This window comes from Puma concolor, chromosome F2 (genome assembly GCF_028749965.1).
Source record: "Puma concolor isolate L17-30 chromosome F2, mPumCon1.1.hap2, whole genome shotgun sequence".
Taxonomy (NCBI): Eukaryota; Metazoa; Chordata; class Mammalia; order Carnivora; family Felidae; genus Puma; species Puma concolor.
The window spans coordinates 3,570,174-3,597,435 of NC_141684.1; the positions used below are offsets into that span (position 1 = coordinate 3,570,174).

Below are 27,262 nucleotides of genomic sequence, written 5' to 3' on the forward strand. Positions count from 1 at the left end.
TTTTATTCCTTTGTTTGGGCTTCGTCTTCTGCTTGAAATGTCTCTGCTGCCCCGACTGCCTGTTACTTAGTTGTCTTTCGAGATTTAGTTCAAGGAATATCTCTTCTCTACAGCCTTTCCTGAAGCCCCCCAGGCGCAAATACGTACACCCTCCGTGTACATTGTAATTTCTTTCGGCCGCGACTTGACTCTGGATGAAGGGGACAGGGCTCTTTCTCTCCTCTGTGTGAGGACACCCTGGGAACCACGACGAGGGCCCTCGAGGGCCCAAGCGTGCTGGCATCTTGGTCTGGGACTTCAGCCTCCAGAGCTGTGAGGGGGAGACATTTGCTGTTTAGGCCCCCCTGTGTTTGGTATTTGTGTCACAGCAGGCCTGACGGACCACGACCGGCACTCTAATGGTCTGGATTGTCCCCGCCATACAGTGGCGAGTGTCTTGCATTGTGGGGGCTGCATATACAACAGGCATGAGTGTGATTTCTCAGGAGCAAGATTTTGACGAGAGTTAAGCGGTGGAGACTGAGACCTGTACCATCGTGTGAGAAAGCAAGCGCAGATGCTGATTACAGGTGGCAGACCACGTGATTGGTATTCAGTCAGACTGCGGAGCACGGTGGGAACTCAGAGAGCCTGGGTGGGATGGTCGGGGGTCCACGCTGCGTGTGGGATTGCCACCCTCCTACAAAACCCACGTTCCTCATTTCTCTTGGAGAGGGCCGATGCAGCTCATGCGGACTGGGATGACATTTCGGGCACTCGTGCCTGGAAACAAGGACTTTGTCCACATAATTAGAGCCAGATTCAAGCCAGGCTTCAAGAGTCAGCCCTGTAGCCCCAGGAGGAGCTCAGCATTAGGTGCAGTTGAAGACTAAGCTTCCGGGAAGTGTTCCAGAGGAGCTGGTTGAAAAAGGCCCACAGCCGTGAGTGACCAGACCCGCTGGGTAGGATTGTGAGGCACAGGCTGCTGTCTTGCTGGAGATGCCTCGTGGGCTTGGCTTCAGCTGTAGAAGAGAAGACTGGAGCCCTTACGTCTGTTGAGAACTTGCCTCGTCCTTGACAGTAAAACCATCTCATCAGCTTACAGGAAATACTTACCTGCTGTGTGTGGCATGGGCACGTGACCTGGGCTCACCCAGAAGCGGTTAAAGTAGTCATGTGATGCAAATAGCCCAACAAAAGGGGCCAAAAGATATCCCTGCTGTAATTTTATTCTTTTTTCATTTAAAAAATTTTTATTTTTTTATTTTTAAATTTTTTATTTTAACATTTATTTATTTTTGAGACAGAGAGAGACAGAGCATGAACAGGGGAGGGTCAGAGAGAGGAAGACACAGAATCGGAAGCAGGCTCCAGACTCTGAGCTGTCAGCACAGAGCCCGATGCAGGGCTTGAACTCACGGACCGCGAAATCATGACCTGAGCTGAAGTCGGCCGCTTAACTGACTGAGCCACCCAGGCGCCCCAATTAAAAAATTTTTAATGTTTACTTATTTTTGAGACAGAGAGAGACAGAGTGTGAGTGGGGGAGGGGCAGAGAGAGAGGGAGACAGAATCCGAAGCAGGCTCCAGGCTCCGAGCTGTCAGCACAGAGCCCGACGCGGGGCTCGAACCCCCGAGCCATGAGATCATGACCTGAGCCGAAGTCAGCCGCTTAACCAACTGAGCCACCCAGGCGCCCCTCTGCTGTAATTCTATTCTAAATTTCAGTTGATCGAATATTTGTCGAGAGCCTGAGCTGCTCAGCCCAGTGGTGAATGCTGGGGCTTCAGTCGTGGTCAGGCAAGAGCCACACCCACACCGAATGGTCAAGCAGGAGGCTGCCAAACCCACATCTGGTTCCCACTGCCCAGAGTGAGAGCAGAGGAAGTCCCATGAAAACTAGAAGCCCTCTTGTTTTGTTCCTTCTAGGAATCTCCATAAAATGATAATGTACACAAAGGCCACTAACAGTCCTGTAGAGTGTTCACGTACTGAAGTTGTGAATTATTAAGGAAGAAATGGTAGGAAAGCTTAGCCGCCATTTACAGTAAATAGTGAGGGTTCATCTGGGGGCGGTATTGGGGGAGGATTTGCTGGTTGTTTTCTGAGAAACTAATATTGGCCTTCTTTAGTCTGGGAAAGAGTTCTAGAGTTCGTGTGGGTATTCTAATTGATAAGGATCAAACCCTCCAGTCAGAATGGGCTTTGAGTGGCTTTGAGTGGCTTTGGTACTTTTAAAACTTAAACTTTTTTTTTTTGTTGTTGTTAAAAATTTTATTTTTAAGTCATCTCTACACCCAACGTGGGGTTCAAACTCTCAATCCTGAAATCAGGAGTTGCATGTTCTACCGACTGAGCCAGCCAGGTGCCCCTAAAACTTAAAGTTAATTGTATTATTTGAGGAAGGGTTACAGGTATTTATTCACAAAGGGGCCTAGAGGCCATGATAGTTGGGGCTGTTTTCCTGGTTGATGAAGCTGGGCAGCCAGCCTCCCAGATCCCAGTCCGGGCTCGGCTCCCGGGACCTCATCACGTTCAGCCTCTGCCCAGCATCTTTTCTCTGTGTGATCGCCACACGCATAACCTCCCTGACGCATCTCACAAGCGCTTTGTGGGGATCGTGAGAACTGTGGTGCTCACGTGTTGCTGCCGTGGCGGCACGTGAGCCCTTTCCAGCCGTGTTGGTCATGTTTGGCCAAGTGTGGGGCACGTGTGGCTGCTCTAGTCCCTGCCCCTCCGTGCAGAGGTCCCCGGCAGGTTCGTAGATAGGTTTCTGCTGTGAAGAAGGTAGATGGAGTCAAAACCAAGCAAGAGAAGGTCGGCAGCTTTCCCCGCTTCCTGTCGTTGGTGTGGCTCATGTCGCGATCCCAGGGGGTGCTCTGCGCTGCCCTGCATGGTCCCCATCAGCCACAGTCAGGCTTTGACAGGTCGGCATTTTCCAAGTGGAATCTCTAAATATGAGCCCTGTTTTGGACACTTTATCCCTGGAAATCTGCTTTCCTGTTGGCGGCTTCACAGACTATGTGTAATGTTATTAGTTTTGCAGTGATTCCTGCTCAATGAACTATGTTTCCTTTAGGTCAAGGGCTCAATAATTGTTCTTCCATAGGATACATTTTATAAAAAGACATTTGATGCCAAGTTTTGAGTTATGAATGAATGCTGTGACTGCTTGTTGGGCTACTTTTCTGGCTGACCATAGAATTCCTTCTCTGAATTCCTTTGCATATTTAATTTTAGCTTATTTTTTACTTCTGTGTTTTTTTTTCCCAAGAGAGTGAGCAGGTGGGAGGGGCAGAGGGGGAGAGAGAGAGAGAGAGAGAGAGAGAGAGAGAGAGAGAGAATCCCAAGGAGGCTCCACGCTCAGTGCAGAGCCCGACGCCGGGCTCGATCCCACGACCCTGAGATCATGACCTGAGCTGAAATCAAGAGTCAGATGCTCAGCTGAGCCACCCAGGCGCCCCTCTTCTGCCTATTATAGAAACCTTTTATGAGCTCTGGAATTTCTGTGCTTGTATAGAGGAATCCTGTAGAATCACAGATGACATCTCGTTTTTAGGTGGTGACTGTGGCATGGGGTGGAGAGCTCTTTGTGTTGTAAGAAAACAGAATCGTTTTACACGTAAATAAACACGACACTGTGCTTGGTCCAAGGCTCAGCAGTCTTGGAACCAGTCTGGTCCCAGCAGGCTTGGAACCAGAACTTAATTTCTTTATTCCAGTCCAGTGTTGGAGTCTTTGCACCAGGGGCTTTGGTGTCTGTTGGTAAACAAGTGTCGTTTTAAGGGGGGGAAGAGGAAGGCCTTTGCAACCCACTCTGTGTTAGGCACTATTACAGGTGCTCTAGATGTAGGAGCTTGCTTAGTCCTCAAAAGTGGCCTGCTACAGCTTGAATATATCACTTCAGATACTTCTCCGTCTTTGCCTGAGTTCGGATCAGTAGAAACAAAGACTTGTCTCAGGCAGACGGAAGATCCGGTGAGCGGCATGGCCCAGGTCTGGCCAGATGATGCCACCCCAGTGTCTAACAAAGCCCGGTGACTACGCCTCTTTGCAGTGTGTGCCCTCTGCAGGCAGGCCCCAAGAGAAGGTGCTGAGCATTGCACAAGCTTGTTCTCCTTCCGAATTGGCCACCTGCCTTAGGAGGAGTGAGGGAGGGGCAGAGCGAGGACAGGACCATTACTCTGAAGACAGCCCTTCCCACGGAGGCGTGGAACTAGGAAAGGAGGTGTCCTCTTTCCCCATAGCATTATCAGGTAGCAGTTGTTTTCCTGTTCTGCAGGTGGAAAGGCCGAGGTGCAGGGGGATGACGTGATCCATGACAGTTGAATAGCTGGTGGTTCCTTCAGACTCTGGTCAGGGTCTGTGCGCACCTCGGTATGCTTCTCAGGGGGCAGCCTGAGAATTACCTGCAGGTGAACGCTTTTGGCTGGATGTGAGATCCATACCAGGCATAGCACCCTGGCCAGTCTTGAGGTTTGGTCACCTTAGTCCCAGTGTAGTGTGGCACATAACTTTTTGAATGCTTGCAGACAGCTAGGGTTTGCCACTATTGGTAATCAACTGCTTTGGCTTGAGTTTATAGTTTTGAAAGATTTGGAAGCTGAGTTAGAAATTCAGCTTTGGGAGGTGATTCATTCAGTGTTTGTTGAGCTACCGGGCCCTGGATGCCCAGGTGCCCTGTCCTTGGAGAGCTCACAGCCGAACTGAAACAGGTAAGAAATTGTGAGTGGTTCTGATCCAGTATGAATAAAGCATACTGGGTGCATGCAGAGACAGGGGAGTCAGAGCAAGTGTGCAAGACAGAATCCTTGGCTTGGAGCACTTTGGTTTGTAAGCTCTGTCTCCTCCCTTGGATCGTTGTGGAAAATGGATGACAGTCATGCGTGTGGCTGTGACAGTCCACGGTGGGGCCGGGGGGAGTTGTGAGCGACCGCTACGTGCCGTAGGGATACTTGTGCATAAGACAGGATTGCACTAGGTATCTGAGATTCCTTCCAGCTGAGAAAAGCACTGATTGTGCCGATTCTACACGGGGGTCTTTATTAGTCAATGTGGGTTAGCCTGTGCTGTGGCAGAAATACTAACCCTGAATCTCGGAGAGATGAGCCCTTACAACAAGGGTTTATGTCTCACACGAAGTTTGATGCAAGTCGGGCAGTTTTCCAGGGCAGGTGACCTCTGAGGCTACTCGGTGACCCGGAGCCTGCGTCCACGCCTGTGCCCCACTGTGCCAGTATCTGGCCTCCCGGATCGCTGCGTGGTGGAGGGGAGAGAGCTGGAGGCTGGCGCACTGCTTCAGCGTGCGTTGTCTCGTGGCTGAGTGACATCCTGTTGTGTGTCTGCACCACAGAGGTGCCCGGCGTCACTCGTCATCAGGGAGATGCGAATCGAGACCACAACGAGCTATCACCGTGCACCTGTTACTGTGGCTGTCGTCAAGAAGACAAGAGGATGTGGACAAGAGGGAACCTTGTGTGCCGTTGGTGGGAATGTAAATCAGTCCACCCACCGTGGAGGTTCCTCAGAACGTTAAAAATAGATCCGCCATATGATGCAGCAATCTTGCTTCTGCGTATGGATCCAAAGGGGGCGAAAACAGCATCTCGAGGAGACGTGTGCACCCCCGTGTTCGTTGCAGCATTACTCACAATGGCCCAGGCACGGAGACAACCCAAACGCCCATCAACAGATGGGATCAAAAATATGTGAAAAACAACGTCCTAAAGGTGCTGAAAGGAAATGAGAAACAAACAAAGGGCTGAGTTCCAGGGGGATGCCCGTGGCTCCCTCACGACCTGGGCGGAGTCCCAGGGGGACGCCCATGGCTCCCTCACAACCTGCTGGCCTTCCCTTCCTGCCAGGAGGCGCTGCACGTGCAGAGGGCAGGTGTGCTGGGAGGGTCGCTGCCAGGCCACCCAGCGTCCCACCTCCACCCTGTCCTGTCAGTGCCTGGCCTTGGAACATTCCAGATTCTAACCCCACTGGGGTTATGCCTAGCTGGTCATGGAGGGTCACAGGTGCTGTGGTTTAAGAGCATAGTGCCTTTTTGGGTAGTCCCTGCGGTGGCCCCAAACTGCAGGGCACTTCCCTTGTGCTCTCCGGAGTAACTTGTGTTGGTGGGCGGGGCTGCAGTCAGACCTGATGTCTGCCCCCAGCCCACTGCTGGGGCCACAGTCAGACTGGTGTGTACCTTATCTTCCCCTCTCCCAGGGGCAGGACTCACTGTGGAGTGGTGTGGCCCCTGTCTGGGCTACATGCACACTGCCAGGCTTGTGGTGCTGCTTTGATGGGATCTGGCCAAGGGCGTATTAGCTGGGGTGGATCCGCAAGGTGCACAGGGGCGGGAGGGGCAGGCTTAGCTCAGAAATCAGTTGCATTCTTATACGCTAATAAGCAACAGAAAGACAAATAAAGAAACTGATCCCATATACAATTGCACCAAGAATCATAATATACCTAGGAATAAACCTAACCAAAGATGTAAAAGATCTGTATGCTGAAAACTATAGAAAGCTTACGAAGGAAATTGAAGAAGATACAAAGAAACGGAAAAACATTCCGTGCTCATGGGCTGGAAGAATAAATATTGTTAAAATGTCAATACTACCCAAAGCAATCTACACATTCAATGCAATCCCAATCAAAATTGCACCAGCATTCTTCTCGAAGCTAGAACAAGCAATCCTAAAATTTGTATTGAACCATAAAAGACCCCAAATAGCCAAAATAATTTTGAAGAAGAACACCAAAGCAGGAGGCATCACAATCCCAGACTTTAGCCTCTACTACAAAGCTGTAATCATCAAGACAGCATGGTATTGGCACAAATACAGACACATAGACCAATGGAATAGAGAGTCCAGAATTGGACCCACAAAAGTATGGCCAACTAATCTTTGACAAAGCAGGAAAGAACATCCAATGGAAAAAAGACTGTCTCTTTCACAAATGGTGCTGGGAGAACTGGACAGCAACATTCAGAAGAATAAAACTAGACCACTTTCTTACACTCTTCACAAAAATAAACTCAAAATGGATGAAGGACTTGAATGTGAGGCAGGAAACCATCAAAACCCTAGAGGAGAAAGCAGGAAAAACTTCTCTGAACTCAGCTGCAGCAATTTCTTACTTGACACATCTCCAAAGACAAGGGAATTAAAAGCAAAAATGAACTATTGGCACCTCATGAAGATAAAAAGCTTCTGCGCTGCAAAGGAAACAATCAACAAAACTCAAAGGCAACCAACAGAATGGAAAAACATATTTGCAAACGACATATCGGACAAAGGGCTAGTATCCAAAAATCTATAAAGAACTCACCAAACTCCACACCCGAAAAACAAATCATCCAGTGAAGAAATGGGCAGAAAACATGAATAGACACTTCTCTAAAGAAGACATCCAGATGGCCAACAGGCACATGAAAAAATGCTCAACGTCGCTCCTCATCAGGGAAATACAAATCAAAACCACACTGAGATACCACCTCACGCCGGTCAGAGTGGCTAAAATGAACAAATCAGGAGACTCTAGATGCTGGAGAGGATGTGGAGAAATGGGAACCCTCTTACACTGTTGGTGGGAATGCAACCTGGTGCAGCCGCTCTGGAAAACAGTGTGGAGGTTCCTCAAAAAATTAACAATAGATCTACCCTATGACTCAGCAATAGCATTGCTAGGAATCTACCCAAGGGATACAGGAGTGCTGATGCACAGGGGCACTTGTACCCCAATGTTCACAGCAGCACTTTCAACAATAGCCAAATTATGGAAAGAGCCTAAATGTCCATCAACTGATGAATGGATAAAGAAATTGTGGTTTATATACACAATGGAATACTACTTGGCAATGAGAAAGAATGAAATATGTCCTTTTGTAGCAATGTGGATGGAACTGGAGAGTGTTATGCTAAATGAAATAAGCCATATAGAGAAAGACAGATACCATATGTTTTCACTCTTATGTGGATCCTGAGAAACTTAACAGAAAACCATGGGGGAGGGGAAGGGGAAAAAAAGTTACAGAGAGGGAAGGAGGCAAACCATGAGAGACTCTTAAAAACTGAGAACAAACTGAGGGTTGATGGGGGGTGGGAGGGAGGAGAGGGTGGGGGAGGGGCATTGAGGAGGGCACCTGTTGGGATGAGCACTGGGTGTCGTATGGAAACCAATTTGACAATAAATTTCGTATTAAAAAAAAAAGCATAGCACCTCCTGTGGTGTCACAGCTTTAGGCCGTGTGATTGGGGTAACTTGCAGTCTGTCTCGTGTCAGTTACCTGATTGATGACGCGGAGGGCATAGTGATAGAACCCAAGCTGGGAGGGTGGTTGGGATGCTTAACTGAGGTGATATGTACGAAGTGGGGAGCAGGGGTCTGGATGTGCTCAGGCTGCGGAGTTCGGCCACTTGCAAATAAACGGCAGCTGACCGACCTGAGCATGAGTGGCTGTGAGTGAACACCTACAGCGGGGACAGCAGCTTAAGACACAGGCTGTGCTGCTGGGGAGTCAGCCCTCCTCCTCAGGAGAGCAGACGGCACTATCAGCCTTTGTACCTGGCACCGTTGGCTCTCACGGTCAGGGGCTCCTCCGTGTGGAGGGTGCGCCCACCGGCGGGGAGGCAGGTGGCAGGGAGACAGCCTGTGCCGCCCGGCAGGTAACGGAGCCTTGACTCGAAGCCTCCCAGTAGTCTGTGGGGGAGGGCCCTGTGCGCGTCCTGTAGACGAGGGGCCCAGTGCAGAAAGGGCAAGGCACTTGTCCCCAGGCGTGGAGCTGGCAAGCGGTGCAGTTCAGGTTTCGGCCGGGTCCTCCTGGCCCCGGGGGCTGGCCGAGGGCGTGACTGCTGTCCGCCCTGGGGAGCATGGTCCCCTGAGGTCAGGTGCAGCGTGTTTCTCCTTCTGCTGTTTGGTTTGTTGTTTCTCTGTCACATGAGGTTTGGCAGTATTTATGCTGAGGCCACACTAACAAGGCGGCTGAAGTGTTTTTGTTCCATTTGAAACAACAGGCGTGTGAAGCTGTTGAACCTTCCCGCCAGCCTCCGGCCACAGAAAATGAAAAGCTTGCTGGGTCAGAACGTGTCGACCAAGAGCCCCTTCATCTACTCACCAATTATCGCACACAACCGTGGAGAAGAGCGGAACAAGAAAATAGGTAGGCCCATTTATCCTGGCTTCCTGGCTGTGCCCTGCCACCCGGCTTCCGTCGGCTTTTCTACGTTCCGCTTCCTTCGTGCATGTGTGTGTATGCTCCATGTCACTTCGTCCCATTTGCTGCCAGCGTCAGACCTTTGCCCCTAGATCTGATGTCTTGTCTTTTACTTTTATTTTTAAAAAATGCTTATTTATTTATTTTGAGAGAGGAAGAGAGCACATGGGGGAGAAGCAGAGAGAGAGGGAGAGAGAATCCCAAGCACGCTCTGCCTGCCAGCGTAGAGCCTGATGTGGGGCTTGATCCCACACACTGTGAGATCATGACCTGAGCTGAAATCTAGAGCTGGATGCTGAACTGAGCCACCCAGGCGTCCCTAGATCTGAGTTTTTAAAATTGATTCCATCAAAGGTGAGTTTTGGGGAAGTTTTAGAAATGGGCAGACTTGCGTTATCTAGACTGAGGCAGACGACCAGAGAGTGATCTTTGGAGCCCGGAGTGACTTGGGAATCATCAGCCATCAGAGGCTGACCTAGGTTTGGGCTGGACTGGGGTAGGGGCATCACTCTCTTTTCTCTGTTGAGCCCTTGTTTGTGCTGGAGCTGCGGATGCCCATGCCAAGACGTCTGGTGGCCCAGCAAGGACCGGTGAGCTGTGTTTCAGGGATAGATAAGGGTCAGCGGTCATTCTTGAGACTCTCCAACGTGCTTTTCTGTGCGCCAAGCTCCCCCCTGGGTCTCAGCCCTGTCTGCTCATCTCCTTCCTCGCAGCAGAGCCAGGCTCGGGTGCCCCCTCTCTGTCCTTCCAAAGCCTGGCCCAGCAGCGGGTCTCGTTCTCCGCCAGCTCCGCCTTCCTTGGGCCCCTTACATCTTGACATAATGGTGCCCAGCACTGCCACACGGGAGCCTGTGTGTCACAGTGTCGTAGTTGAAGGGTTGACGGGCGCGGCCCTGGTGGGTCATTGCTGATTCCCTCTGAGGAGTTTCAACACGAGACCTGAGAAGCTTTTGCTCTCTGCTTTCTTCTCCTGTTTTACTCCTCCTCTTGATCTGTACCCTAAAGGTAGCAAAAAGGCAGCCTGACTCCATGAGGAGCTTCCTCCCAGGGTACAGGGGTCCTGCTGCACTTACCCCCACCCCCGCCCTGCAGCGTGGACCGTCCGTGGCCTGCCTCTGTGTTCTGCTGCTGCCCCTCTTACTGCCCCTGTCCTCACAGCCAGCCGCACGGCTCCTTGCTGTGCTTGGAATGTTACAGTCTAGCTGCGGTCTCGGGGCTTTGTGCCGGCTACGCCCTCTGCCCGGGGCTCGTCCCCCGTGCCATCCTCAGAGAGAGCGGTCTTCTCTGATCCCTGCACCGCTGGGGCCGCCCTCCCAGCCCTCCGTGAGGCTGGGTTCTCTTCATAGTCCTCAGGTACGCGCTCACCTGTTTCTGTTTCCCTGCCGTCTGTTCACCCGCTGTCCTCCCACCAGCCGCTGGAAGAGTGCTGCACGGATGCTGGAAGGAATGGGGTAGATATTATGAACCCCATTTTACAGATGCGGAAACCGAGAGCCAGAAAGTGTGAATGACTTGTTGAAGAACTCAGCTCAGGCCTTGGCTCCTGGCGCATTTCGTGCCTGTTGGCTTGCACCATGTGGCTCAAGGCCAGAGTGCCAGCATTATGCACGCCACACGGTCTCAGTGAAGAGTTCTTACGTGAATACCGGCACTAGAATTTCTTAGCATTTGTATGGATCTCATAATAAACCTTATTCCCAGTTAGTTATCTGAACACCTTAAAACTGAAGTGTTTTGTCGGAGAGGAAGTTGTTCCTAAGTCAGAGGGCGTACCTGGGCCGGGGGTACTCGACAGACCCCGTGCTTTCTTGTAACGGCCGGCATTTCTTTGTTCCACCTTCATCTGAGGGTGTCACACTTCAGCGCATGCAGTTTTCCTAGTGTTTCTGGAAGAAGTAAGTGTTAGTTTTCTTCTATGGTTGCAGAAACAAAGAGTGATGACCTCCCAGGTGGCAGAGCGAAAACCTGAGTCCACATCTTTTTAGAGCAGGCCGGTGCCCTCCGGTTTTCTGCCGAGCACAGAGCACATGTGGCAGGGGCTCGAGTGAGTGATGACACCAGCCCCTGCCCTCTGCTGGTGTCCCGCTCAGTGTGGGCAGGCAGGACGTAAACACACGAGAGGTTGAATGACAAGATGAGGTGTAGGTCAGGTTGTCTGAAACGGTAAGCCTGTCACCAGCGGTACCTGCTGACTCTCCTACTGAGCGTGGACAAGCAGTAGGCGTTGGACCAGCTGGGGGCAGGGAAACCTCACACTTCGGAAGGCGACCTAGAGGCTCCCTTGGTGGTGATGTTGTCTCTTGGGGAGCAAGGTATGGTTTGGGAGGCTCTGGTGGTTCGTTATTTAAAACAAGAAGCAAATAAAGGAAGAAATACGGGATCGTGTCCTTGAAAAACAGAGGGTGAGAGAGAGAGAGAAAGAAAATCCCAAGCAGGCTCTCCACTGTCAGCACAGAGCGTGACATGGGGCTCAGACTCCTGAACTGTAAGATCATGACCTGAGCCGAAATCAGGAGTTGGATGCTCAGCTGACCGAGCCACCCAGGTGCCCCAGTTTCTTTTCTTTTTTTTTTAAGTTTATCTCTCCATGCTGTCAGCAGAGAGCTCAATGCAGAGCTTGAACCCACAAACCGTGAGATCAGGACCTGAGCTCAAGTTGGACACTCAGTGGACTGAGCTGCCCAGGTGCCCCTCTGATATGTTTCTGAAAACAGGATCCCAAGTGCGAAGCACACTACGGTCTCTCTGTGTATGTGCATGTGTGCGCGTGTGTGCTTGTGTGTCCCCATTGGTTCAGTCGTTCACCCATCGATAAACTCCCCTCAGGTTTCCTACTTGCCAGGCATGTGGCAGCTGGGGCCCTGCGGTTCTAACGATGCTGAGATAGTCGTGGCCCCTGCAGTCGTGAGGTGTAGGTACAAGCTGGAGGGAAGTGTTAAGTAGCAATTTCAAGCAGTAGAAAGTACCAGTAGGTGGACCAATAAATAACATAATGGCTAGTTTTAATTAGCGCCATTAACTAAACAGAGATGGGCTGAAGTGGAAAAAAACCAGCCTCCTCTGTGGCTTTGGAACCCTGGCCTTTCTCGACTGCATAGCTTTAATAAATATATTTAAGACGATGAGGTCTTGAGCCTTCTCTGACAGTGTTGGAGTGTTTTCCGTTTGCGCCACCATCAGGGGAACGAGAACCAGGCCACGGGCATGTTCCCCAGGAGCCGCATGCTGCTGCCTGCCCTCCTCACCAGGCTGCTTGCGCCGAAAGCCTGAAAACCACATCCCCCCCCACTCCCTGCCGGCCGGATGCCGTCGGGTCTGCCACGGTGGCCCTTGCGTGGGGGTGACAGAGGCCATTCTGCCCCTGGTGGCCTCCCTGGTGGCGGTGGTGGTGCCGGGTGACGTGGCTCCCCTTGCATTGGTGATTGAATCTGTGGCAGCCCGGGGCTGTGGTAGGGTCTGTGCCGCCAGCTCCCTCCTGTTGTCCAGCGGGGACTGGCACCCGATACGGAGTCAGCAAAGACCGGTAAATGTTCCTTAACGTGAATGAGTGACCAGCTGCTAGTGTTTCCTGGATGTTACTGGGGAGAGACCCCCCCCCCAAACAGGCGTTTGTGGTGAAAGCTTGTCTTTGACATTCTAGTTGGAGTCTGTTGATTTGGAGACAGTTTCTCCTGCCCCTCCTCCCCCCTCCTCCCAGGCACCCCTGCTCTGGAGGACAGGCTTGGGAGGACTGGAGGAAGCAGGGGGGCTCAGGGTGCATGGGGGGAGACCGGGGAGGGCCCGGGGCTCCCATGGGCGGGGCCTGTCTTTTCCACGGAAACGCCTCCTTTGACCTCTTTGGAGGTGGAAGACTGGGGTCCAGTTCCAAGCTGTGTCTTCCTGGTTCTTGATGGTGGGCGGGCTTCGTCTTCAGGCCGTCGCAGTGGAAGCTGTACTCCCTTGGGCCATTGGAGTCTCTGGCTATTCTTTTCGGTCTCGTTGGAGTTGGCCATGAGCTTTCTCCATGAAAGAATGTTTTTAGGAAACTGTCACTCATTTTGTTTAGAGGAATTTCTAGAGGTTATTTGGGAGGCCTGGAAGCATGAGACTCCTTCTCAGGACCAGCTGCATGATTTGTGGGGCCCCTTGTTCAGAAATTATGAAGGCTTTGACCTGGTGACAGCAGAGCATTAGCCAACCCCCTCCCCCTCCCCATCACCTCAGCCTGGGTCTGTGTGATTGTGGCTCCAACCCCTCCCCCAGTCCCCTCTAGAGTCAGTCCTGCCTCTTTAGTTTTTCCTCTCCAGTCTTAAATTGTTGAGGCTTCTCTTTATGAAAATAATGCCCTGCATTGTTGCAGAGAGCTTAAATAAGCATTTTTCCAGTGATTCGCATAATTGCATGATGCTGCAGGCATTATATCCCCAATTGACAAGGGAGAAGATTAAGACTGAGTCAGTAAGAATGACCTACCCCGGGCCGGACAGCCAGCGAGTGCGGGACCCAGTCTCCGGCCAAGGTTTACGAGTCAAAGCCCAGGAATTATCCTTATCATGTGGGTCCTCATTGCAGTGACAAGCACCTGCTCATCTGGGCTGAGGATGAATTCCGTGGATGATGCAAGGGTTTTTCTGAAATATAACAGAAGCCTCGGCCAAAGTGCATGTTATTTGTTGAATACCCACGGGTAGGAATATGTAATTTATATTCTGTGGCTTCCAGTATCTTTTTGGCATTACACTCATCAGCAAAGACCTGCCTAGAGGTTTGAAGAATCACATATCTTTAACCTAAAACTCCCATCTCTATAAATGAATCTTTGAGTATAATTGGGGGAGCCATCATCACAGCAGGGGACATAGAGTGTTCGGGAACAAAAAACCCCGGGGGGCAGTTTCTGGGACCGGCTGCGCTCCAGCTTGGAAGACCTTACCCATCTTTCTGTCTGCTTGTTGCCAGTGTCGCTGCTGCCCCAGTTCAGCTCTGGGCCAAGCCGATTGTGGCACATGCCCCGGGCTTGGGCACGGCGGGCAGGGCCGGGGGGGTTTGTGTGATGGGTGCTCGGACACGGTGGCAGGGCCGGGCTCAGTGCTGAGGTTGGCCGCCGCCCCAGAGGCAGTGTGGTGGCCCGGGCAGGCCGTGGCTGTCACGTGGCCTCGGGCCACAACCTGGCCTTGCGGCTTCCCACGGTGCAGCCTCAGACGAGACCGCGCTTCCCCGGGCTGCTGCCGTGCGGAAGACCAGAGCGGCTCATGCAGAGGGCTCTCGTGAGGGTCGAGCGAGGGGATGTTCCGAAGGTCCCTGGCAGCTGTGGCGAGCGCTGTGCTAGGTGCTGGGGATGCAGCGGGGGCTCAGGAGCGCGTCCTGCCGCGTGCGTCATCCAGCGTAGTGGACAGAGTGTGGTGCGGCTCAGGGCGGGCAGGGCCTGGATCCGTGGCTGTCCCTTCCGCGGTTTCTGGGGGGGAATCTCGAGGAAGGGCCTCCACCGTGTGGTCTGACACACTGAGGCTGGGAGAGATGATCTCCTTCTTTCAGAAAAAAATAGTCACGTGACTGGTGATGTCACCAGTGACTTATCTTAGATTTACCTTTATAGAGTGGGGCCACGCAAGTTTAAATGATTCCTTTCAGAACCCCAGGAAAATGACTTTTACAAGTGTTTTTTAAAGATGTTTGTTTACTTATTTTTGAGGGACAGAGAGAGACAGAGTGTGAGCAGGGGAGGGGCAGAGAGAGAAGGAGACACAATTCGAAACAGGCTCCAAGCTCCGAAGCAGGCTCCAGGCTCCGAGCTGCCAGCACAGAGCCCGACGCGGGGCTCGAACCCACGAACTGTGAGATCGTGACCTGAGCCGAAGTCGGACGCTCAACCGACTGAGCCACCTAGGTGCCCCAGAAAATGAGGTTTTAAATGATGATTTTTTGACAATGACAGAGAAAACGGCCCCTCGGCGGCCGGGCAGAGCAGCCTGTTAAAACAGTTGACGTTTTCACTGGCTGTGGGAAGGCGCCCGGCGTGGGTTCAGAGCTGCTGCTGCAGGGCCCCGTGGAGGCACGGCGCGCCCCGGAGGATGGCTTCTGTGAGCCTGTCCTGGCGGGTTCCGCCTGACGGCCGGGTGGCCGGGGAAGGAGGGGGCGGGATGCAGGTCGGAGGAGGCCTGGGTTTCTGGGGCCAGCGTGGTGGGGCAGCACAGCGAGGAGAGCACGGGCCTGGAGCCCGGCAGCCGCGAGTCCCGCTCTCAGCCGCCTCCTTCGCGAAGTGGCCAGGAGGGCGGCCCTTCAGCCTGGCGGGGCCTGCTCCTTGTGTGTGAATGAGGACGTCCTTGCTCTGCTGACCACTTCCCTGCATTGACAGCAGGCTCAGATGAACACACGGTTGTGCAAGCACTTTGAGTTTTTATTTGTTTTTGAAGTTCATTTGTTCTGAGAGAGAGAGAGAGAGAGAGAGAGAGCGTGCATGAGCAGGGGAGGGGCAGAGAGAGGGAGAGAGAGAATCCCAGCCAGGCTCTGTCCTCTCAGTGTGGAGCCCACTAAGGAGCTCGAACCCATGAAACCGTGAGATCGTGACCTGAGCCAAAACCAAGAGTCGGACGCTTAGCCGACTGAGCCACCCAGGCGCCCCACGGTTGTGCCAGCACTTTTAAAACGAACTCACCTGGCAGGCTATTTCTTTATTTCATCAGTTTGAGGATGCCAGCTGTGGGCCATGTGTCACAGGTTTGGCGTGGCCGGTCTAGTCTGTGTGCAGGCTGGCGGGTGCAGTGTTCGCACTGGTATCTTTATGAAAGCTCGGTGAAAGCTGAAGAATTCTAACTAGTAAATCTCAGTACCTAATGTGAAAAACCCTTTTAACACCAGTGTCTGTTCTAGATACTCTTTGAGTTCCCAGTGCTGGGTTCGAGGCCCTGCTGCACCACTTCCTAGCTGTGTGATTCCTGGGCGCATTTACGAACTCGTCTGGACCTCGAGTGTCTGCCCTGTCACAATGGGGATTATGAGGCCTGTCTCACGAGGTGATGATGAAGAGTAATGAGATAAACTCCTCACCAGTGCCTCACACCCACACGACACGACTCGTGCCCAACATATGTTAATTGATTTCGAAGTTCCTTCTGGTTTGCAAATGGGTTATCTTGAAGCAGAGAGCCAGGGGAGTGGAGGTGGGGACTGCTTTAGTTTTCTGTCGCTTTGTAACAAATCACTACCACCTTAGTGGCTTAGAACAACTGAGATTTATATTCTCGCTGTTTCTGTGGGTCAGGAGTTTAGCTGGGTCCACTGTTCAGGGTCTCCCAGGCTGAAATCCAGGTGTCAGCTGGGGCTTTGTCCTCATCTGGAGGCTGGAGGGAAGGATCTGGGTCAGGGTCCTTCAAGTTGTTCTCATTCCCTTCCTTGTGGTTGCACGACTGGGGTCCCAGCTCTCTTGCTGGCTGTTAACCAGGACCGTTGCCATTTCTTCGAGGCCCTCTGGATTCTTGCCACTGTGGCCTTCTCCATACACCCACTCATGCTTTGAATCTTTTCTCCCAGGAGGGGTGCGGTCCCTTTTAATGGCCTACCTAATTAGATCAGCCCCTCCCGAGGACAGTTTCCCATTGATGAGCTCGCAGCCAAGTGATTTGGGACCTTTATGCAAAATCCCTTCACTTTTGTTATAGAGCTTAACCTAATCACCATATTCACACTTGGGGTGGGGGGAAGATTACACAGGGTGTACCCACCAGGGTTGGGGATCTCGGGGGTCACCTCAGAATTCTGCCTTCGACAGCTGTTGGACTACAGCTGACCTGGGCGTGGCCTGGAGGAGAGGCCACCATCTTCTCTCACATTCTTAGAGAGGGGACGGGGGGGGGGGGGGGGGTGTCATGGTGTATGCTCCCTGGAGTTGACTATCACTGTCTTCCTAAGTACCAGCCTCTGGGTCAGTGGAGGTCTGCGCCGGGAGTGGTGCTGTCTGGATTGATTTCAGGTTTGTAAAGCTGCATTTGACACCCTGGCATGAATTCAACCTGCTCAAGATGGTGACCAAAGGCGGATACGAAGCATCCAAGTGGCAGTGGTGACTTACTTTGTTTTCGAGAAAAAGCTGCAGTGACGCTGGCTTTGAATTTTCATCGAGAGACGATCTTAATGCCCACTGTGTCACTGGAAAGATGAATTGCCAGAGAGTAATCTGAAACCATGTAAAAGATGCAGGATACCAGCTGACGCATGGCTGTGTGTGTGTGTTTCTAGATTTCCAGTGGGTTCAAGGAGACGTGTGTGAAGTTCAGCTGATGGTCTACAACCCGATGCCGTTTGAACTCCGAGTTGAAAACATGGTACGTATCACTAACCACTGACCTTTTGGGCTCAACACCAGCTTACCATGAAACTAAGTTTTTAAATTAATGTTTGAGACACACGCCCTATGATATGCGTCTATTTTTATATTTGTTTTGCCAGAGATTATAAGGTTTTTGTGAAGGAAGACCGACCACGTCTTGTCATTTCTGTGTCCTTAATGCTTGGTTCTCTGTGGTTGAATCCGTGAACAGATAACCTCTGATTTGAACACATACCAAGCGTAGTCGATTGGATGTGAGATTTGAAATAATCATGTTGAAATTTACATGAGATTGGCACAGGTTACGAAGTGTATATTATGTCCACTGCTCAGTATCAGCCTTACTTTATTGCTAGACGATCAAGGCCTGAGGGAAGAGCAGACTGTGTGGAGTAAGAGTGGAAGTTACTGCACCGCCAGCGTGAGGTTTCTCTCTGCTTTGAATTCTGCTTTTCTGTTCCCGTGTTTTGTGGAGGGCATTGAAGGTTCACTCCGTAGCAGTCTCTCCTGGGGCCACTCACCCAATTCCACAGTCCGTGGGAAGGAGATGTGTATTGTCTCTCCAGATTCATCCTGTTTTCGGAGCAGTCTCCCACCCGTCACGCGGGTTCTGTTTCTCAAGTCTTCTCTGCTTATTATTATGTAGCACTGCTCGGTGCCTCGGGTCACCACCGGCTGCCTTGCGTTGTCACGTAGGCTTTGTGCTGTATATTGTTATCTAATGCTGCATGTTAGCGTATAGTACTGCTTGGTAATTTTTCAGAGACTTGCGAAGGATGGTTTTGAGATCGTTCACGTTTTCCTTCAGAGTTGAATGACTTACGCTCAGGGTAAGAGGTGGGCTTTTCAGGCAGATGTCTTGCTGAGTGCTCATGCCACGTATCAGGCCGCGGGCAGGGCCCTTGGGAGACCTGGTCTCTGCCGTGGTCAGTGCTGTGGGTGCACGAGATGCTGCAGGGTCCCCGTGGAGAGTCCAGGAAGGCTTTCCGGAGAGACAAAGGCTTAGCTGCGAACAGAAGGAAGAGTGGGAGTGCACCCGGCCCACTGGTGGTTATTGAAGGTACTGTGCCGGCTCTCCGCGTGAGGCATAGGTCTCCAGAATTCATTTGAGCTCTGAGACACTCAGCCCACCGTCAAGCCTACGGCCCTGAGGTCACTCAGAGAGGAGGCCGGCAGGAGTGAGTACTGTCGTCCTCCTCTTGTGCAAGAAGCTGCCCGCTTTAGGGTTTGCTCTCACATCAGGCCTTTTAATGGTGACTTTCTGTCTCTTGGCCTGAATCGGGAAATAATTGTTTAGAGAATTTTCCCCAAAGTGCTTCAAGTATCAGATGCTTGCTGTTCTTTCTGACACACTGATCTTTTTTGTCTTAAAAAGTGGCTTTTATTTTTATCTGGTTTAAAAGTAATATGTGCTTTTTAATAAAAAGTTAGGAAGCACAAAGAATAAAATACAAATTGCCACTAGAAGGTAGCCCAGAGATCGTGGCCAGAATGAAAAAATAACGAAATATTTCAAGCGTATGAAATGTTACAGGGAGTGTTAGGCCTTCCTAGAATGTCCACCGTCCACGTTTCGCCACGTTTGCTTATCGCTATTTTGAGAAGAAATAAAATGCCGACACGTTTCGCCTGGAGCCAGTAGCCATCCTCTGGTTTCTGTGCCTGCTCTCTGGCCCACTGCCTCTGTTCTGCATGGAGATCATTGCGCGCTTTTGCTCCAGATCTGGGCCTAGGTGCGCTCCGTGTTGCTGGAGTGTCTGCTTCTGGGGGCTGTCTAGAGACAGAGTGAGGAAAAGCATGCGCGCGTGCACGCAGACATGTGCTTACAGATACGCCTGCATGCACACATCTGCATACACGCGCACACCCGTGCCCATACGCACATGTGTGCACGATACACGTACAGACTGCGTCAGCGCTGACTTCAGGGTGGTGCCGCCGGCTCTCGCCAGTCTCCACGGGGCCCTGTCCTGCCTTCCTCCTTCCCACGCCTTGTCCTTTCCGTCAGAGTGAGAACTGGGGCCCCGGCACCGTTGTGCTGGCTCAGTGGCTCAGTCCTGTAGTGTGTCTGGGTCTGGTAGGTTCAGGGCCACGTAGACCGCGGCACCGCGGAAGACAAGCCCCAGAAAGGTCCTGGGCCTCTCCTTCGTGCGTGTCCTCGCCTGGGGAGCACTCTTTACCTGTCGTTCATCAGCTCGACTGCCATGCGGTCGATGTTTCTGTTCTCTTAGTTAATGGTGTTTTTGTATTTTATTTTCTAATATTTTTTGTTTGTTGCTGAATTATAGAAATACTTTTGCTTTTTTGCACACTGACTTTGTGCCTTTGCTAAATGCACTTGTCAGTTCAAGGTTCCTTGTGGTTTCCACAGGGCTTTTTATGTTTATAGTTTTGGTTTTTGCGAGTAAACTGTTTGCGTGCCTTTAGTTTCTTTTTCTTGCCTCTTGCACTGGGTAGGACCTCTGTTACAGCGCCGAGGAGAAGTGCTGAGCACTGACATCCCTGTGCTGTTGACGGTTGTGGGCGGCTCCCCGAAGCCGAGGAATCTGTCTTGTTCCCTGTGGAGCACAGCCTGGCACATGGTGATGTGACTTGATCATTCAGTGAGGGATGTTGATGGATGATCGTATTTCCATCGTTTGTTTTTTTCTCTGTGTTCACATATTTTATTTTTTTCCATTACGTTTACATTCCAACTTGGTAAAACAACGGAAAGCAGGGCTAACATCGAGATGGAATTGTTCAGGCACCCACAGTGCTGCCTGTTTCCAGGTTGTTTGTGTCACGTGCACGGCGAGACCAAGCCTGCGGCTCTCTGTGGACCTTCGCGCAGGCCAGGCATTGCCGTCCTCCTCCTGGTGGCCTGGGCCTGTGGGCGGGCGGGCGCCCTGCGTCTGGGGGGACCCGTGAGGCAGTGGTGCTTTGTGCTGTGTACCACGTTGCTATTGCTTGTTTTAGGGACTCCTCACCAGCGGCGTGGACTTCGAGTCTCTCCCCGCGGCGCTCTCCCTTCCGGCGGAGTCTGGTCTTTACCCAGTGACTCTCGTTGGGGTCCCACAGACGACTGGAATGATTACTGTGAACGGTAAGGAGACTTGCTTTCTGAGTTCAGCTCGAGCAGGGCTGCCGAACCCCCGTCCTGCCCCACGGAGGCCCGTCACTGGTCCCTGGTGTCAGTCCCAGTCCAGGAGCGATGGCCAGATCACGATGCCTGGGGCTGCGACATGGAGAGGAACGGTTTTGAGTGCCCGGGATGCAGTCGGCCCTCAGCGCTGTTACAGCGGGAGGGGTCCGACTCCGTGTCTGGCCTCCTCGCCCTCCTGTCACTGTTCTGTGCAGCCCATCTCCTCCGGTGGGTCTGCAGATGTGCCTGTGGGCTCCCCTCCGCCATCGGGCCCTCCTGCCACACCTCATCAAGGGTCCGTGTAGACACGCAGAGTCCACTGTCCCCCTCTCTGTTGGTGTTGTGACCTGTCGTGTGCGGGGGTTGTCCCTGGCTGACCCAGTTTGGTCTGCCATTGCTGCTGGGCCCACCCGTCCTCGTGGGCATCCTCCTCCAGCTTCTGTCAGACACCCCTTCTGCTCCCCTTCACACTCAGTGCCCTGCAGATGCTGCTTCTACATGACCCTCCGTGGTATTCCTCAGGGCCAGGCTCTGTCCTTCCCTCCTCCCTTCCCCCATCTGCCCTTTTCCCCCCCGCCCCCATCGGGCTACCTCTAGGCAGTCTCTGTCCTCTCAGTGACTTCTCTGGCTTCAGGGCTCATCCATATGCTGCTGATTCCCAGGCCGTGGCTCCGTCCAGACCCCTTTCCTGAACCTGCATAGCCAACCACTGACTGGCTGGCACCTTGGTTGCCCCAATTCGGTGAGGGCGTCACCATCCTGCTGGGTGCCCGAAGCAGGTCCTCGGATGCCGCCTTGCCCCCTGCCGCCTCTCAGCAGCCCCACCCCTGCCCCTGCCCTACTGACGGGAACCTCAGTGCTCCTGTCTGCTTCTGCAGGCCCTCAGAGACAGAAGGAGACCTTCTTACAGGGTTTGTCACAAAAGCAACAGACGGGCTCATCTTTCTCTGTCAAGTCTTGGTGGCTGGTGAGCCCGCTTCCCACACTGCTGTCAAGTGGCCTTTCCGCAGTGCCCATCTGCCCGTGTCATCTCTTAACCACGAGTCTTAGCACCTTCCCCATACCTGCCCCATCCGGGCTGGACTCCGTAACGTGGCTTCAGAGCTCCCCCGTGTGATCCGGGCCCGTGGCGCCTCGTGCCCCTCCCCTCCCCCTGAGTTACGCATCCCTCCCTTAGGCTTTCTGAGCCTCTGCCTGTGCTTTTCCTTCTGCTGCTGCTTCTGGACTTGCCTGGCCCTGTGCCTCTCTCACTTCTTGGCTCACATTTCCTCTCCCCTTGGGGATTGTGCTCAGCTTCTCCGTGCTGGGTCAGGTGCCTACCGCACCCGTGTGTGTCCCTCCGGGCCAGTGGTTGCAACTGCTCCCTGGGCTCGTCCGTCTTGCTGGTTCCTGGCATGTGGTGGGTCTTTAGTAGATACTTAGTGACTGAAATGGGGACAGTTCTGGGGAAGGGCGATGTCTGCAGGGGGTGAGGTGGGTTAGGATATGTGGCAGCAAGTGCCGGGAGGGGCCAAGCAGGTGAGTGGCCGAACGTGGGGGAGAAGGCCCAGAAGGGGAGCGTGGCCCGAGAAGGACTTTCTTTCTCCTACTGAGGGACCCTGAGCTTTGAAGGCCAAAGGGGAATTATGTGAGTGGATGGGGTGGGGAGTAGGGGGCTTCCAGGCAGAAAGAACAAGTGGTCCAGAGACCCGCGTGTGTTGGGGAACCAGGGGCGGCTCTGAGGACCTGGCCCAAAGCTGAGGGGTGACGAGGCCGTGAAGGGAGGGAGACAGAGGACAGACCTGGAAGGGCCTTGTAAATCATGCCACGGGATGCTGGTTTTCTCCCGCAGGCCGCATTCGATTCGAGGAGAGATACAGCCAGGCGGGCAGTCCAGAGGGACCCCAGGCTGCTGCGTGCAATGTGGGCTGGAGATGGGCAGGGGGCAGGGAGACCGACTGTGAAGTTGTTGGTATAATCCAGGGATGAAATGACAAAGGTAGGGCCATAGCTGTGACCGGGGAGTGGAGCGAGGGAGACGGATGGCAGAGGAAATAATTAGGACTGACGGGCTAACCAATAACCGTTAACCGGTGGACGAGGACTCAGAGCCCTGGTAGCACAGCTCTTATTGGTACAGACTCGTTGGTGTTCATTTTTGGCACACCTGCTGTGCAAAGTGGGAAGGGCTGACTGTGTATTCTCAGAAATATGATTAGACACGGCAGGATTGGTCATCAGGTTTTGAATTTCTTTGTAGTCATTTTCAGCAACAGGTAAGAAAGGGAAAATGACTGATTTTAATGAAGAAGTGGAAAACAAAGTTTGCTTAGGCAAAACCACATTGTATTGGGTTTTACTTATTTATTTATTTTTAAAATGTTTTAATGTTTATTTTTTGAGAGACAGAAAGAGAGAGAGACAGAGCGTGAGCAGGGGAGGGGCAGAGAGAGAGAGGGAGACACAGAATCCGAAGCAGGCTCCAGGCTCTGAGCTGTCAGCACAGAGCCCGACGCGGGGCTTGAACTCACAAGCTGTGAGATCATGACCTGAGCCGAAGTCAGCCACTTAACTGACGGAGCCACCCAGGCGCCCCTATATCAGGTTTTATGGAAAGAAGGACATGCAGGGGCGTTACACCAGATGTGGGTTTCTGGGGAGGAAAATGTTCGCAGGCTAAATGAAAGAAGGCTTTTAAGTGACCTATTTCCAAAGGAAGGAAGTGTGGGTGCCGTGATGGGTAACTTTGAGTCGCCAGAGCAGTTTAACGCTGGCAGAAGGTGAAGGACACGGCTCTCGGGCCAACAGCTGTCTTCTCTGATCAGTATCCATTCCGTTAATGTGAAGGCACAGAGCATTTAGCCCGTGGGCATGGTTTAATTTTGTTATACGGTGAATATTGTTTATAATAATTCTCTCTCGAAATTTCAAAAGCCATTTTAAAGCTTTCTTAAGTAATTTCAAGTGCTTGTCTAAGCAGTGGAGGTTTTTTTGTTGTTTTTGGCACGAGAAACTCGCTAATCTTAGATTACGGTGTTTGCACACATCCAGCAGGCTTGTCATATCGCGTAGCAGTCATAGTCACCATAGTTGGCTCTTGAACTTCGATCTGTCCCCGGAAGATGTCGGATCATTTTCCAGATACTTACTCAGTCACGTTATGTCCTGCAAAGGAACGCTAGCTATCACTGTCTTAGAGACGGGCAGATTTGAAAAGCAGATCGTGAGAGCGGTGAGACCTGGTCTTAAGTTGACTCAGTTGACAAAGACCCACATGTGCTTTCGCTGCGACCCAGTCGGCCCCATGGGTAGGAATGCGGGGACTGTCACCCCTCTGCGTGCGTCACCCAGGGTTTCAGGCTGAGCTGCGGGTGGGGCCGGCGGGGTGAGGGCTGACCGGACACAGGTCTGGGGCGGGGGGCCGGGCTCCTCCCTGCTGGAGTCCGCCTTTAGGTGTGGGCCCGAGGCTGGAGGCCTGTCCAGGGGCTGTGAAGCTCTTCATTTCGCTTCCCAGGTTACCATACCACGGTCTTCGGCGTCTTCAGTGACTGTCTGCTGGACAACCTCCCGGGAGTGAAGACCAGTGGCTCCACGGTGGAGGTCATTCCCGCCCTGCCCAGGCTGCAGATCAGCACCTCACTGCCCAGGTAGGGCGCAGGCATCTGCCTTCTGACAAGAAAGGGTGCACAGAGTAGTTGGGAGGAGACATTTCTTTTTTTTTCTTAAATTTCTTTAGTGTTTATTTATTTTTGAGAAAGAGAGAGAGAGAGAGAGAGAGAGTGAGAGAGAGAGCCAGCACATGAACGAGGGAGGGGCAGAGAGAGGGAGACACAGAATCCGAAGCAGGCCCCAGGCTCTGAGCTGTCAGCACAGAGCCTGACGCGGGGCTCGAACCCGCAAACCGTGATATCATGACCTGAGTAGAAGTCAGATGCTCAACCCACTGAGCCACCCAGGTGCCTCTGTAGTAGACATTTTTAATGGTACCAAGAATCTGAGTTAACATATGATTCTTAGGATCAAAATATGGGTTGGGGAGCGTGAATGGCTCTGTTGGTTGAGCGTCCGACTTCAGCTCAGGTCAAGATCTTGCAGTTTGTGAGTTTGAGCCCCATGTCGGGCTCTGTGCTGACAGCTCAGAGCCTAGAGCCTGTTTCGGATTCTCTGTCTCCCTCTCTCTTTGACCCTCCCCCTTTCATGCTCTGTCTCTCTCTGTCTCAAGAAAATAAATAAACGTTAAAAAAAAACATGGGTGAAGGGTTTTAACCAGTAGGCAATATGCTTTGCTTAAAGTGAAGCACAACACGGTTGAAATGTTTCTTACCACGAACGGAACAAAATGTGAAATTAGCCTTTGTAATCTTTTTTTTTGTGTGTGAAAGACAGTTAACTTTTACCTTATAAAAAGTAGAAAAGTAGCCTTGTAGGAAGGCATGAAGAAAAAAGGGAAATATATCTCCGAAGTCCCAGAGACAGTTACTGTGAATGCTTTCTGGTTTTTCTTTCCGTCGCTTATCTACCTTCTTTTTGCAAATGTATGTTTGAATATTGAGATGATGTCACATTATGTGAGTATCATTTATTATTTTTTGCGTAGCCATATAACATACGCTAAAAAAATTTCTATTTTAATTGCTTCAAAATGTACATCATAAAGATACTCAGTTTGGATAATGGAAATGTTTTAAAATAGGTTGGTTGTCAGTGACAGTTCTATTACTCAGTAAATTTGCTAAAATGATTGGATTATATACTCAAAACAAGTGAATTTCATTGTATGTAACACTGCAGTTAAAAAAAAATGAATTTTGTTGGTTTTAGTGTGGAGCACATGATTTCAGATGACTATTCTTTAAATGAGTGTTGCTTCTAATTAATCTAACATCAGTATCCTTGTGACTGAGTTAACACATTCACTCCCACACGTTTTTTTGATGCCTGCCGTGTGATCTGGGCCTAGTCTATAGGACTAGCAAGTAATCAGAAATGCCCTCGACCTGGGCCTTGCCTGTTATAGGAGCTCATGTCCGGAGGGGAGCCAGACTCACCGTAGTCAAGTTTGCTAAGTGCTCCTTAACCTGAAGACTCCCGTTCACGGTTCAGGAAGGCATCATATCACAGATGTGATGTTTAAATTGGGCCTTACAAGATTCACACAAGTTGGCCAGATGATCAAGCAAGGAAAAAATATGCCCAGAAAAGGGGACATGTCTGACTGCCATCCTCTTCCTGCCACGGCTCACCCAGGACTCAGCCCCTTTCTGGCCCCGGCTCTGTCACATGGAACCCTGTACTCAGGGACAGTCAGCACCTGTGTCAGCCAGGCCCTGTGGCCTGGCTAAGGTTCTGCTTTCTCCCACCTTCTTTTTCTATGGTCCCAGAGGGGCTGGTATCCTCTCTGTTTGAGAGGCGAAGTAAGTAGTCTCGCTGTGTTTTAGTTTTTCTGTATACGTCCTCTGCAATTTCAAGTTGACTACAAACAGCTTTTGCACTTAAGAAGGACTGCAGATTAAAATCTGGAAAGAAGTTGTTTATAGTGAGGATAGGACTCATCTCCCTTCCTTGACGGAGAAAGTTTATTTCTTGACTCATGAGTAACTTTAAAGGTGTAAAATGTGAAGTAATTCACCTTGATTCATTATGCTATTATTTTCTGCAAATGTGGTTTGGATATAGAAGCTCCTCTCTCAGAGCCTGGGGCAGGAGGCCCCCAGGAAGGGCAGGGCTGGCTCGGTATGCCCAACTTGTTTAAACCCCGTCTCCTCCCTTGGATGCCAGAGGGGTGAGACCAGCACTGTCCGGCACATTCCTTGCCATCTTTTTTTGGAGCAGTGTGGGGATATGAAGCTGTCTTGTGGCATGTAGAATGGGACTTGGGTCTGACCCTGGTCCTTTGTTCTGTGGCCGGGAGCAGAGTTAGAAAGACCTGGCTGGCGGGGAGGCTGTTGGGCACTTGCTGGGTGGGGGTGGTGTGGCCCGGAGTCTTTGTCCACTTCTGGGTCAGTTCAGTATATGGTGTAGACTCATGGGCTTTCTGTGGAAATCCTTCAGGTGTAAGGAGGAAGAGAGTGGGGGGCCACGTGGGCTCTTGGGACCCCAGGAAAGAATATTCACCCTTTCCTCCAGTGACCACCCCCTTTCTTTTGTGGCCAGTCTTCTCCAGAGCATTGTATGTGCTTTTGAACCTGAGGTTGTGGCGCAGCCTTCCGGCTGTGTGCTGGCCTGCGCTCCCACGAGGCCTGGGCCTCACCTGGCCACGCAGAGGATGCCATGTGGCCCGAGGACGCCACCCAGTTGCCCTGTGTCCCCTTAGGCACTTGCAGGGATTGGTTGTCGTTTGTACCTGTGACGTGGAGTCTCTTGTACATACTCGCCACTCCAGTCCCCATGGTATCCGTCGGAACAGTCCTGGTTTCTTCTTCAGTCTGTGGGTTTTCCCAAGACAATTGTGAGCATGAGATTTAAAAATTTCTTTTTAGAGAGTGACAGTTCACAGATCATTTGAATTAATTCACTGTGTCTCGTAGGCCTCACTATAATCCAGTAGTTAAGTATTTTTATGCTACACGTGCACACGCATGCACACACACACACACACACACGCACACACACACACACATACACACACGACGCTGAGGCCGAGTGGAAACCCCGGATGCGTCTGTGT

At 51.8% G+C, this 27,262-nt stretch overlaps 1 protein-coding gene across 6 annotated transcripts in view; it reads left to right on the forward strand.

Annotated features, from left to right (window-relative positions):
* TRAPPC9 (trafficking protein particle complex subunit 9) overlaps positions 1 to 27,262 on the forward strand; it is a 568,037-nt gene that overhangs the window by 113,882 nt on the left and 426,893 nt on the right. For all 6 annotated transcript variants that reach the window (XM_086696009.1, XM_086696010.1, XM_086696012.1 and 3 more), the window contains 4 exons: positions 8,988 to 9,133; positions 17,402 to 17,487; positions 20,451 to 20,577; positions 24,110 to 24,242. In XM_086696009.1, coding sequence (XP_086552135.1) covers positions 8,988 to 9,133; positions 17,402 to 17,487; positions 20,451 to 20,577; positions 24,110 to 24,242 — 492 coding nt within the window. The remainder of the gene's footprint in view (positions 1 to 8,987; positions 9,134 to 17,401; positions 17,488 to 20,450; positions 20,578 to 24,109; positions 24,243 to 27,262) is intronic.